The 12,880-nt window shown below is 48.7% G+C and overlaps 2 protein-coding genes across 10 annotated transcripts in view; one reads left to right on the plus strand and one right to left on the minus strand.

Annotated features, from left to right (window-relative positions):
* Evc2 (EvC ciliary complex subunit 2) overlaps positions 1 to 9,011 on the minus strand; it is an 87,977-nt gene extending 78,966 nt beyond the window's left edge. Inside the window, exons 1-3 of one of the 3 annotated variants that reach the window (XM_087582548.1) lie at positions 8,753 to 9,011; positions 1,849 to 1,917; positions 624 to 810 (exon numbers count right to left, since the gene is read on the minus strand). In XM_087582548.1, coding sequence (XP_087438674.1) covers positions 624 to 810; positions 1,849 to 1,917; positions 8,753 to 8,932 — 436 coding nt within the window. In that variant the 5' untranslated portion in view covers positions 8,933 to 9,011. 3 annotated transcript variants of the gene reach the window in all.
* A 1,689-nt stretch (positions 9,012 to 10,700) lies between these two features.
* Evc (EvC ciliary complex subunit 1) overlaps positions 10,701 to 12,880 on the plus strand; it is a 43,713-nt gene continuing 41,533 nt past the window's right edge. For 6 of the 7 annotated variants that reach the window (XR_015636539.1, XM_087582552.1, XM_087582555.1 and 3 more), the window contains exon 1: positions 10,701 to 10,947. Coding sequence is in view for 3 of the 7 variants with exons in the window: in XM_087582552.1 (XP_087438678.1) it covers positions 10,789 to 10,947 (159 nt within the window). In the remaining 4 variants the exon portion in view is untranslated. 7 annotated transcript variants of the gene reach the window in all.

Genomic DNA, 12,880 nt, shown 5'->3' on the forward strand with positions numbered 1-12,880 from the left:
TAAGGTAAACTGCTCTGACGCCACACGTCACCATCACCACAGGCCTAAGGCAATGAGGCCTGAAACTTCTAGAACTAAGAGCCAAAATGAACCATTCCCCTTCATAAAACACAGATTCCATGACAGTAATGGAAACCTGATTACACATCAATGAACAACATGCTTACACAAGGGCGTCCACGTCTAAATATAACACGATAGTACTTCTGAGATGACAACAATCCACATTTGTGCTTGCCCAGAACAACTCTAAAAGACCTGTCCATTTTCCTGTAACTCCGGTCAGCAGGGTGAAGGGTCACTATGAAGTGGTGATGTGTCATGGACTCCCTGTAATTCATTGATCTACCATTGTATCCAACTGCAGCTGATTTGGATAAAACTGAGACTATCTTAAAATACCTGCCACTTCTTCCCCAACCCCACCCCTGTCTAAAGCAAATAGGAAGCCCATGGTTTTACTGGAAAACATGGGGATATTTTATTGGCAGCAGGGACAGAGGGTGAAGGATAGTGTCCTGGCTTGCCGTGGTAGGCTAGCTCTGCTGTGGCCCTCCCTGAGGGGAACACAGGTAACACACTGTAACGCACAACCCATAGTGGCCCGAAGCATACGTGATTACCTTGCAGAAACCGCTTTCTAAAAGTCTGGATTCCTTCCTGAGTCACATTTCCAGGTGACTCCTTCACAGTGAGGCCAGTGATGTCATCCAGCACAAGCAGGTCCGAAAGGTTGGCTGACATGGGCGTCCTGGTGTTGTTCACTGACAGCTGCACATGCATGGTCTGCGATTCGCTCTGCCCAGACACCTAGGACAGGGGAACGTGAGTGAGGACAGACTCCTGTCAGTCTGGCTTCCTATGATGACCAGAAGGCCTCGAAGAGGATCCCAGACTCTATCAGGCGCTACCTGATGTGAGAGTTGGGAGCAGGGGCGTGGGGGTGTCGACCATCACTTATCAAGCTGTGACTTAGGGACACTTTCAGAGAAACCAGTGCCCTGAGATTCAGTGAACTCATTTCTTCCACAGTGAAAGCTCCTGAGTACCAAACCTAGTCAGGACGGGGTCACTGTGGCACCTGGTATTCTAAAGCAGGAAATAACACCTCTACCTGAGTCACTAAAGATGCAGTCCTGACTCCACAGCCAGAGCTCTTAGGGTCATTTGCTTTCCAGTGGGTCCCCTCCACCAGGTTCAGCCCCAACCTATGTATGACTTACTGTGTTTGAATCTGGATCCCCTTCATCCCGAAGGCCTCGGCATTAAAGGCCTGCCCCACCCCCGCCCCCGCTCACAGAACTGTTAGAAAATATATTATTCCCAGGCTTGGGAGATGACTCAGTGGGTCAATCATTAGATATACAAGTGTGAAGACCAGAGTTCAGACCCTCAGAACCTATGTAAATGCCAAGAAGAGACCAGATCCCTGGAGCAAGCTGACTAGCTCTACTAGCTGCCCTGGCGAGCTCTAGTTCAAGTAAGAGGTTCTGTCTTAACAGACAAGATGGGGTGTGATTAAGGAAGTCACCTGACATCTTCCTCTGGCCTCTATGCACACACACACACACACACACACACACACACACACACACACACACACACACAAAGTACCAAAGCATCATGTGTGATAAACATACCAGCCTTTCATCTCTGCTCTGACCACTGGGTTTTTACTAACAGTGACTTCTAATCAAATGGCCCCAACAAACCCAGTGAGGCCATCGAGCTCGGGTCTCCTGTTCTATTCATTGCACAGACCTACTCTTCCCTAGTTTCCAAATACACAATGACTTCAGAGATTGGGGGTGAGGGTGAATCCAATTATTTTCTCCCCTGGAAACTTACCAGCGAGCATTTTTGAAATATCACTCCGTTCTCTGAGGGACCTTGGGCATCTCTTGAAATATCGCTGTGCTACAATAAAACACAAAAATCCTTAGAGAGTGAGAAAAACTTCATGTTCCACCTGTCTAATGGAAATGTAAGATGAGGAAGTCTTCAAAGGACACCGCAGGGATTGTTTCTGCTGATCACAGTTTTCAGGGACTTGAAATATTTCATTTAAATAGTGTTAAAGGATCCTGAATCAAAGCCTGGGAGGAAGGAGGAGTCGTAACACGAATCACAGCTTCTTCTGACCTGGGCCCGATGCAGCAGCCATTTATCAGACTGGGAGATAAAACCCAGGATATGGGGGCTGGAGAGATGGCTCAGCAGTTAAGAGCACCCGACTACTCTTCCAGAGGTCCTGAGTTCAATTCCCAGCAACCACATGGTGGCTCACAACCATCTGTAAAGAGATCCGATGCCCTCTTCCGGTGTATCTGAAGACAGCTACAGTGTACTTATATATAATAAATGAATAAAAAAAAAAACCCAGGATATGAAATCCAGAAAGCTGTGTTCTAGGTATTAGCACTTATTTACTTTGTGTCATTGGACAAGTCACTCGGCCTCTCTGAACCTCAAATCCCTCTCCAAAAGGTGACTATCTGAAAACTTCCAGGAAGCTTGCTTAGCCAAAGTGAGGAGATGAACTCTGGTTCCAGCTGAGTCCAATTGAACCTGTGTACCCCACTGGGCCCTAGAAGGTTCCAGCTCTTCCCAGCATGTGGTGTGTGGTGGTGGTGATGGTGATGGAGGAGGAGGAGGAGGAGGAAGAGGAGGAGGAGGAGGAGGAGGAGGAAGAGAAGGAGGAGGAGGAGGAAGAGGAAGAGGAGGAAGAGAAAGAAGAGCAATACTGGATGGATCACCTCAGTGTGCCAGGTCCTGTGCCACACACACCAAGTAATGACCTAAGCAAACCTTACATCAGCCTCTCTTCCATCCACACTGGGCTTCTAGACCAGGGCAACTGGGAGCTCTGAGTTTTCTGGTCCTTTGTGCCCGATAATGATCCTGCCTCTGCTGCACTCCTATCCTTTGCCCACTGGCTGCTATGCACTAGAACAAGAGGACACCAGAACTGAGTGGACCCAAGGCAAGGTGTACTCATGGGAGTTACCAGCAGGTGAGTGTCTGAGTCCTCCCATGCTACTGTAACAAAATACCTGTGTCTAGCTGACTTATCAAGAAGGAGTCCGTGTACAATGCTACAGTGAATCCCTGGGAGCTCTGATGTAGCTTTGGACTGGGTGTCAGGTATGGACTTGACTGTAATGGGCTCAGAAATGAGATGGAAGGAATATGCTGGGATGGAGAGCTCTTGGAGATGTCTTAAGAGACCACAGTCGAAAGTTGGGATGCAACACAAATTCTTTGTCAGTTTAGACCATCCGTGGCCTTTCTTCCTGTTCACATTATCTTGTTCCTTTCTGTCTAGGACTTCATCAGGACAGTCTTCTTTACCCATGCATTCACTCTCCAGTGCTACACAGCAGTGAAGTTCCCCGGGGGAAGGAGGAGAAGCGAGTCTGCCCCAAGGATTCTACAGAACTGACTGATCCATCTGCAGGTCCCTGATTGTGGAGAGTTGGGATATTGCAAGCCCAGATTCAAATGATTAGCCTCCTTAATAGCCAATTCATTCCCCTATTTCTATCTGATCTAGCATCCTACGACTACCACGTAAAACCTTCTGAAGAGTATTAACTTAGCAGATCTCTAGCTTTCACCAACCCAAAAGCTAAGAATGTCATCAGACAGCATGTGAGACCCCCTCTTTGCTATAACCTGTCAGATATTTGCACTAACGAATTTGAAAACCGCATTGCTTTAGGGCTTTCTTTTATTCTGTTAACCATAGTAACGTCGTAAAGCTATTTCTACATCAGAACATGGTACTTGGGGCAACCTGAAACCAAACCCATCCAGGCTGCCCACTTGTTGTGGTTTGCCTTGGAGTTCTCTCTGTTTTGATGTTGATTCTGCAAAATAAAGGCAAGAGCGAGAGATTTGGGCAGAGGGAGGAGTCAGGAGCGAGAGGGGAGGAGTCAGGAGGAGGGGAAAAAAGGAAAAAAGCGAGGAGAGAGGAGTCGTGGGAGAAGAAGCTGGAGACCTGGCAAATAAAAGGTGCAAGTGATGAGGGATTTGGGAGCGAGGAATAGGACAGTGTAGGGTGGATCTGCCCAATCTAGACGCTAGATTGTTTTCATATTAATCGAGTTGCATTTTCTTTGTACGGGCCGATTCGGGTTGGAGAGGTAAGGCAACACCCACTCACTCAGAATAGCAGAGCCTCACCAGAAAGCTCCTTTCTGCCTTTCACATGGACAGCTCCCCAATCACACCTGTGGACAGTGCCTGCCACATCTGCTCCCGTTCATGCTGCCTACTTTGTGTGACTCACCAAGCCCCACTGCTATACCACATACCCACCAACACCACTACTTACTCTCTTCCTCCAGATGAGAGAATGAGGGGCCCTCCAAAATCGGGACTGATCTTGATATGTCACATTCTCATGACAGAGTCTAGCCCTGGGGCACCCTCCTGGGCATCCTTAATGAATGGCTGACTTGAACACCCAGTTTCCACACCAACCCCACACTTTCTTCTTACCGCCCACTGGTACCACAGGGTCTTTGCATAGAAGGACTGAGCTTAATGGAGTTGTCTCAGGCACCTCCAGTCACAGGGACCCTTAAGTACACTTTGCACTTCCCATTTCAATAGCCACATGGAGTTCAGCTCCCAACAGGAAAGGACAGATGCCCACTTGGTCCTGAGCCTTTATGTTCAGGTCCACAAAGCACTTCCTTATGGGACTAAGTGTCTTTGAGCAAAAGCCTAGGGTGCCAGGTCTATTGCGCATGCTCCCTTCAACTACACACATCACCACCATAGTCTCCGTAACAATAGAGAGGACAAATCACACATTTTGTTTCATGCTTTGAGGAATTGAACTGGACAATGTACACAGAGCAGTTAGCGCAGGATTGTGCATACAGTGGCCCAGGGAGTGAGTGGGCCCTTCCTGTCCCTGTGACTGCTGTGCCACCCCCATCATCATTCCTGCACACTCTTCATTAGAAACTATAAAAAAATCACTCCCGTGCAACCAACAAGCATTGGACTGAGCGTCAGGACTAGAAGTAAAGGTATTGAGAAATTGGTGATTGCTCCAGACCAGGATCTAGGCAGGATCTAGGTACAAAAGGCACACAGTAGATGCCGGCGGTTAGCTGCTCTGAGAAATCACCAAATATGTCCTCAGGAGACTTAAGAAAAGTGCAAAAAAGGCAATAATATGCGATGCATACATAGCATGTTTGTATTATGTTATACGCTGTGTACAATACACTGCTTATATGACTTAACTATATAGACAGAATACTAGAACCTAGTAAGAGAGATGTGCTGTGGACGAACATCTTGCTGGAAAGCATGAGAGGGAAGGGTTTGTCTGGCTTACAATGAACTCCAGGTTACAATGTATCACTTCAGAGAAGTCAAGGCAGGACCCCAAGCAGCTATTCCTGTCACATCACAATTAGGAGGCTAGAGAACTAAATTCACTCAGGCCACCTGCTGTTGCTGCTGCTGCTGCTGCTCCGTCAGCTCTGTTCACTCTGACCCAGCTCACGGCCTAGCCCACAGGCTAGTGCTGCTCACATTCACGGAGCATCCTCCCACCTTAAGAGCTAAGAAAATCCCCCACCGATGTCCCCAAGCCCACCCTGATGTAGAGAGACTCACTTCTTTCTCAGTTGACTCCAAGTTGTGATAAGTTGGTAGTTAAAACTAGCCAGCACCACGTGGGGGGAGGAATAAATGGTGACAGAGGGACAGAGTAATGAGGTTTGTTTTCTGGTTGGTTGGCTGGTTTTTAAGACAGGAGTTTATGTAACCTAGGCTGACCTAGAATTCACTCTAAACTGGGGATGACAAAATCCTGATCCAATGAATCTGACCTCCCAAGTCCTGGGATGGCAGCTATGCATATACCTATGAGAGCCTAAGCTCTCTCGAAGGTTTCTGTGACTCTGTGACCACCTGGAGAAGGAATGGAGGGCCCATAGGAATCTAAAAGGGAGGTGAAATCAGGCAAAGGAGCAGCATGTACAAAGGCCCCAACATGGGAAGTTGCCTAGAATCTTCAAGGAGCTACACAGAGGCCAAGTGCACAGAGAAACTTAGGACATACACAAAAGATGAGGGAGTGTGGTAAGGATTAACTCGGAGATTTTCAGGTCACAATGGAGATTTGGTTTCTTCTAGGAGCACTGACAAGCTTTGAAGCAAGAAGAGTTGAGAGGAGGCTCTTCTAAATGGGATAAAACGATCAGCAAAGGCAGGGGTAGGGAGGTCCATGCAAGATATAGATGGTAATGAGACCAAAGACATCCTTACAAAGAGTGAAAACTGTCGGCATGCTTGGAAACAGAATCTGCCAGTGGAGGGGATGTGGGACACAGAAAAAGACAGCTAAGACCAAGGCCAAGATGAGGACCGAGGGCAGGCAATCTGGAGTGTACAAGTTTAGGCCTGGGGGAGGGGGATATTTGACAGACAGACAGGTCCACCCAACAAGTCAGCAAAGGCTCTGCTGAAAATAGAATTTGGGTTTGTCAGGGGCTGGTTGGCCACGGTCATACCAGTCTACAGAGGAGAAAGCTGAGCACTGACACCTGGAAGACTCCACCCACTAAAGAACAAGTGGAGTTAAAAAGGCTCCAGAGACCCCTATTCTTCTCCACAGGACTCAAGAACCATTTGAGGATGGTTTCCCTTCACACAGAGACAAAACCATCTGAAACTACAAAAAGATGACATGTAACAACCACGACCACAAAGATACAGTTAACGACAGCAAAAATACATTGTAACAGCAACGACAACAAATATGGAGTGTATGCTGGCTAGTTTTATGTCAACTTGACACAAGCTAGAGTCATCAGATAGGAGGGAGTCTCAATTTAAAAGATGCTTCCATAAGATCCAGCTGTGAGAAAGGTGGGTGGTACCACCCTGGGCTGGTAGCTCTGAGCGCTATAAAAAAATCAGGCTGAGCAAGCCAATGTTGAGCAAGCCAATAAGAGGCACCCTTCCATGGCCTCTGCATCAGCTCCTGCCCCGAGTTCCAGCCCTACTTGAATTCTTGTCCTGACTTCCTTCAGTGGTGAACTATGATGTAGAAGCATAAACCAAATAAACCCTTTGCTCCAGCTGCTTTTGGTTATGATGGTTTTATCACAGTAATAAAAAAAAAAAGCCTAACTATGATACAGTACAACACATAACAAAGATACAGTGTAGCAACAACAAAGAAACAGTGTAACAATAACAAAGATAGGGTGACAGCGAAAATACAATGTGGTAACAATGAAGATAGGTATAACAGCAAAAACACAGTATAACAACAATAAGGATACAATAAAACAAACAACAGCAGGACAGTAGTAACAACGACAAATATACTGTAACAACAAGCAACAAAAATACAGTGTGACAACAAAAACACAGTGTGACAACAAGGATACAGAAAAGGCACTGTAACATGTGACGTCTCACAGCACCAAATTGGAGCCTCTCCTTTTCCCTGCCCTCTCTGCCTCCCTCTTCCTACTCCCTCTTTCTACCTCCATTTCTTCTCCTCTTCTTTCCTCCTCCCTAGGACACACACAGTGCATTCAGTTTAAAATCCCAGCCAACTGTACAATTGCATCATATTTTAAGGAAAACCATGAACATGAGGAACGGGCCTCCTTCTGAGACACACAGAAGAGGAATTGGCTTTCAGAGAGGAATTGGCTTATTTCATCCCCAAACCCTAGGGAACCAGACAGGGATAGCAAGGGAACAGTGGCTCCTAAACTTGTCGTCATGATTCTTTACATACCGTTACACACCGAAGAACTTTGGTTTATATGGAATCCATTTGTCAGTATTTACTCCATTTCGCCTGCACCACAGAAAGACTTATTTAAAAGAGAGCAGAATAGACAAATTCTCATTTTTAAAATAGGAACAAGAATCCTAAAGTCATATAACTAGGAGACTTTGTTAAAATCGCTAGCACTCCCAAATTAAAAGAAAAAGTCACAATGGCATCGTTTTAAACTTTTGCAAAGTCGCCTGTGTCTGAATTAATAGATAGATCTGAATGCTCAAATCTGCTTCGGTGTGAATGAATCTGCCATGTCATGTCACTTTTGAGAAATATAAGTAGAAAACACTGACTCTATGGACCCCTGGAAAGGTTCAAGAGCCCTGGATTCCTGGAGCCCACTCCAAGAGTCAGAGCTAAGTTATGGCTGAGCCGAAGAGGAAGCAGAGTGCAGGGAGGAGCGTGTACAAGACGAGTCTGAGAAGAAGGCAAGAGGGTTTTGGACTAACTTAAAGAGAGGGGCTTATGGGGCAGAGGGGGAACCCTGTGCTTTTCTAATGCTAGAACCACAAATGGGGCCAGTGGTCTACTCCACCCAGGACACTAGAGGCAGATACAAATCTACCCAGTCTTCCCAGCAATCCCATCGCACTGCCACCCCTATATGCATTAACTTAATATACTGCCACTTCGGATGTCTTGGGTCCTAGTGGCCTGACAAAGGAAGACATGAGAAGTGATTTGCTCTCAGACATGTAACTCGTAGGGTACAGATCTGGATTAAAGCCCATACAAGCCTGTGGCTACCAAGGCTACCAAGCCTGAGGCTTCACTGATTCTGGAGTTCCGTGCTACGTGCAGAATGCACCGAGAAGCATCACCAAGTAAGAAGTTCAGCTGCTCTCTCCACTTGATCTTGTGCCCCACTGGGCAGGACTCTTTCAGAGGATGTAGACAGACACAGGTGCCTGCTCTCCTTACCTGTGAGCTTGCCCGGGGTCCTACAGGGTCGGGTGGGGATGGCGACCCTGGGCCCAGGGCAGGGAAGGAGGGTGGAAGCGCACACGGACCCACACCCAGTACCAAGGCCGCGGCCAGGATATTTCCAGCCAGCACCCACGTGGCTTGTCCCCCAGTGCCCGTGAGACCGGTCGCCCCCATCTGGTGGCTGCAGACCCCACACAGGCCCCCGGAGTGTCGCGGAGCTTCCGGACCCCGGGACCGCCCCGCCGCGGAGCATGCTCAGTGCGAACCGCCAGGAAAGTTTTCTGGAACACTGGCATCTGGAGTTTGGAGGCCGAGAGCTGAGCTGCGTAGGAGGGAGCTGCGCAACTCCTTCGCTTGTTGTGCCTCACCCCAAATCACACCAGCTACTCTCCCTCCCTGAGAGTGACAAGGCCTCTACTAGTGCCCACTGTGGGCTCTCTAGATCGCAGCTCAGTCTTAGCACTAGGAATTCCTAGAGACACTGTTAGAACCCCGACTTGCCTCAGACCAACTCAGCGAGGTTAGAAACCCAAGAGGCATCAGAAAAGTCATTTAAAAGAACAGGGAGCAGGGAAGAGTTTCAAGGGAGCACCCACTTTCTAAATCAGGGCTGGGGCTCTCCTTGCACCTGCTCAGCCGCCCCATCAACAGTGAAGCCAGCACTTGGCCAGTGAGTGAACTGGGGCAGAAAGCCCTGCAGTCAGAGGGAGGAGCTGGGGTGGGGTGGGGAAGAAGGTAGTCTGCCTTCTGGGCTCTGGAAATGTCCCCTACCCAGAGACGTCTTCTGTGAAATTTCCTACTGGACAACTACCAGGGAGCCCTGCATCAGCTTTTCCACACATCTCTCTCTCTCTCTCTCTCTCTCTCTCTCTCTCTCTCTCTCTCTCTCTCTCTCTCTCTCTCACACACACACACACACACACACACACACACACACACACACACACACACACCTTTCTTAACCTGACCTAGACAAGGCCATGAGTTTGCAGGCCTTAGAGTGCCCTTAACCAACTCTCACTCCAAATACTGTACCCTTGAGAATTGCCAGGCATCCTGGAGCAGTATTAAGGGCAGTATTAACAAGTGACTTCAGAGGGCAAAAACCATAAGCATCATTTATTTTTAATGAATTTTTTTCCCCTTTGAGATGAGCCAGGTGATCTGTCTCTACTCCCTGAATAGCTTGAGTGACCGGGAGATGACAGCTGTGTGCCACTGCCGGACCTTGTGCGTTTTTAAAGCTCAGGCCTGAGCGTTCAACCAACACTGAGTTGCAGCATGAGGTTATTACCAAGGAGATGTTCCCGTTTCCAGAGATGCTCCGAGGAAACAGGAAGGTCTTCTTAGCAGGCATGTGACCTGTAGCCACAAGTGTGAGCAGAGAGGCCAACTTCTTCTGAGCTGTCAGACCTTGAAAAAGGCACCTCCCTTGGCAGTTTCTTTGAAGAGGCTGAAGTGCTGGTTCCCATCCTGCTCACGTGGAACCATAAAGACAAAATAAAGAGGCGTCTGGATTCTAGAGGGACTCGAATGTGACATTCACTCCACTCATTCTCTAAGAGAAGACTCTTTCTCGGGGAGAAAACAGGATTAAAAGGAGTGTTCAGTCAGTTCAGTCAGTCGGGTACGGGTGCGGGTGCGGGTGCGGAGCGTCTCCTAGGGAAGGCTGACTTGCCCCAGGAGCAGCGTGGGAGTTGGACTGGACATGCTACAGCAACCTTGCGGTGCTGCTGGGGTTAATCTGGCCGCCAGTTTAAGAGAGCTTGGACGCTCAGTGACCACAGAAGAGAAGCTTGCTCCGGAGACTGGGAGGAGGGGTGCTCCTTTGCTCTTACATTTGGGATCCTCTGTCTGGAAGGCGCGCCTCGGCTGCGCATGCTCAGTGCACGGTAGGGCTAGCCCGGAAAGGCTGAAAGTTTGGAGCGGCGGGTCCAAGCTCCTCCCACGGCTCGGGCGCAGCGGGAAAGGGTACCGAGGCGAGGAGCTGGCGGGCGGCGGGATGCGGCGGGTCACCCGCCCGAGCCCTCATGACCTGCAGGAGAGATGCGCGACTGCAGCTGGGCCGGGAAGCCCTGCAGGCGGCGCCTACGCTGCTGGTCCCCGCAGTGCTACTGGGTGCCTTACTCGGCCTGGGCCTCGGCCTGTGGCTCGGCTGTCGTGCGAGGCGCTTGCGCGCGCGGCTCCAGGTGGGTCCCAATGCGGCCGGGAGAATGGAGCGCCCTCCTCTTCCCTGGCATCCTGGGCTGCATTCCCTGAACCCCAGCTTTGCATCTCCTGGCTGCAATTGCATGCAGCCTACTGCTCCAGGAGAACCAGGGTCAGAGTTTTCTGAGGAAGGGGATGGAGTGAGTGGCCAGAGGGAACTGGCCTGGGGCCCGTAGAAAAATAGTCGCCCAAAAGCCTGTCTAGGCTTCAGTGCCCTCTGGTGTAGTTAGAAGATTGGACATGAACCCAGCATATGCACCCAGCTCCGTGTAGGGACAGAGGAGAATTAATGTGTGCACCCGAATGTCTAATTCCTCTTTCTTGCTTTGGAGTTGCCAGACATCCCTTGGGAGTGGGCTAAGGACTTTCTGCCTGGAGTAACTGGCCAGGTGCCTTAAATGCCACATTGGTGAGCATCCACCAGGTGAGAGCTATGATAGAGTAGAAAGAGGTTAACGTTTCTTGAGACATGTCTATCCCTGGCACTGAGCAGGACCCTCTGCCTTAGGCTCTGAACTCTCCAAACAGCTTTTGAATCAACTCCATGTGTGGCCTCATTTTGCAGATGTAGAAAGTGAGGCAAAGGTTAAGCCACCTAAGGATGCATCAAGCATATGGTGTATGCAGGGAGGGGGGATTAAGTAACTGTAAACTGTAACTGGCAACTGTGTAAATGACGTTGGATGTTCAGGTAGACTCCTGGCACCTAGGCGCAGACATCTGATCAGTTGTGGAAAGACCCATTGGGCACTCTGGGTTCTGGCAGCTCTGACTTCTTCCAGATTTCCTCGGTTGTGCAGGGAAATTGGTTTTCTCCAGCTAGAAACAAGTTTGGTTGAGGATTATTTTTCTTGGTCTCTCACGTCTTTCAAGAACTCACAAATGACTGGATTGTTTTGGTCTATCCTTCTTTCTCTCCGTTATCAAGTCTCTTGATGTATATAATCCTTTGTGCTAGTCAGCTACGATTGTGAGCAGTCCTGAACTCTTGGATGGAGAGTGTGTGTGTGTGTGTGTGTGTGTGTGTGTGTGTGTGTGTGTATGTGTTATGTATATGTAACATGAAGCTGGGAGGCTTTCTTTAGTTTTATTCTTATAATTCTGTTTTCTATGTTTTCATTTTCGAGAATCCTCTGTTTTGACTCTAAACTTCCCGTTTGTGAGTACTCTCTCTCTCCTCTCTCTGAGGACACTGTAATTGGCTGTTGTCTACCTTGTGTTTCCTCAGTCCTCTGCAGTTTGTTTGTTTGGGGGTTCTCCTTCTTGTTAGAGTTTGTCCTCGAATCACTTGTGACCCTTTGCTTCCTGGCCATTTCTGAGGTGGGAGTAGAAATTGCTTCTGGCTCTGTGTGGTGAGTATATTAGTCCCTAACATAGCCAAAAATCATTGCTAAACCAAGTATCCTGGAATTTTGAGCTATGTCATCTGTGCTCTCTGCCCAAAGACCCACCCTGCTCCTGTCACGTGGGCTTCCTGAACATCTGACACTGCCAGGCCTGTGTCTGCCTCAGACTCTTTGCAGACTCTCACACCCTTCTCCCAGGACCTCAGAGGCTGGCTCCCTCCTTTAAAATCCTTCTCAAACTGTGTCTAAGAGGTTTCTCTTCAGGGACTGGAACAAGACTGGGTACCCTGTGGATGCTGAATCATAGCCCTGGCTAATTAAATGCACAACTAGGTCACCAAGGCAAAAATGCAATTCATTCACTCTCTCTCTCTCTCTCTCTCTCTCATTCTCTCTCTCTCTCTCTCTCTCTCTCTCTCTCTCTCTCTCTCTGTGTGTGTGTGTGTGTGTGTGTGTGTGTGTGTGTATCCCTGGCTCTGTCTCCCCCTCCTCTTTCTCTCTGTCTGTCTCTGTTTGTCTATCTGTGTGTATATGTGTCTATCTGTTCTTGGCTCTGGCTCTGTTTTGT

Source organism: Rattus norvegicus, chromosome 14 (genome assembly GCF_021556685.1).
Source record: "Rattus norvegicus strain SHRSP/BbbUtx chromosome 14, alternate assembly SHRSP_T2T, whole genome shotgun sequence".
Classification (NCBI taxonomy): Eukaryota; Metazoa; Chordata; class Mammalia; order Rodentia; family Muridae; genus Rattus; species Rattus norvegicus.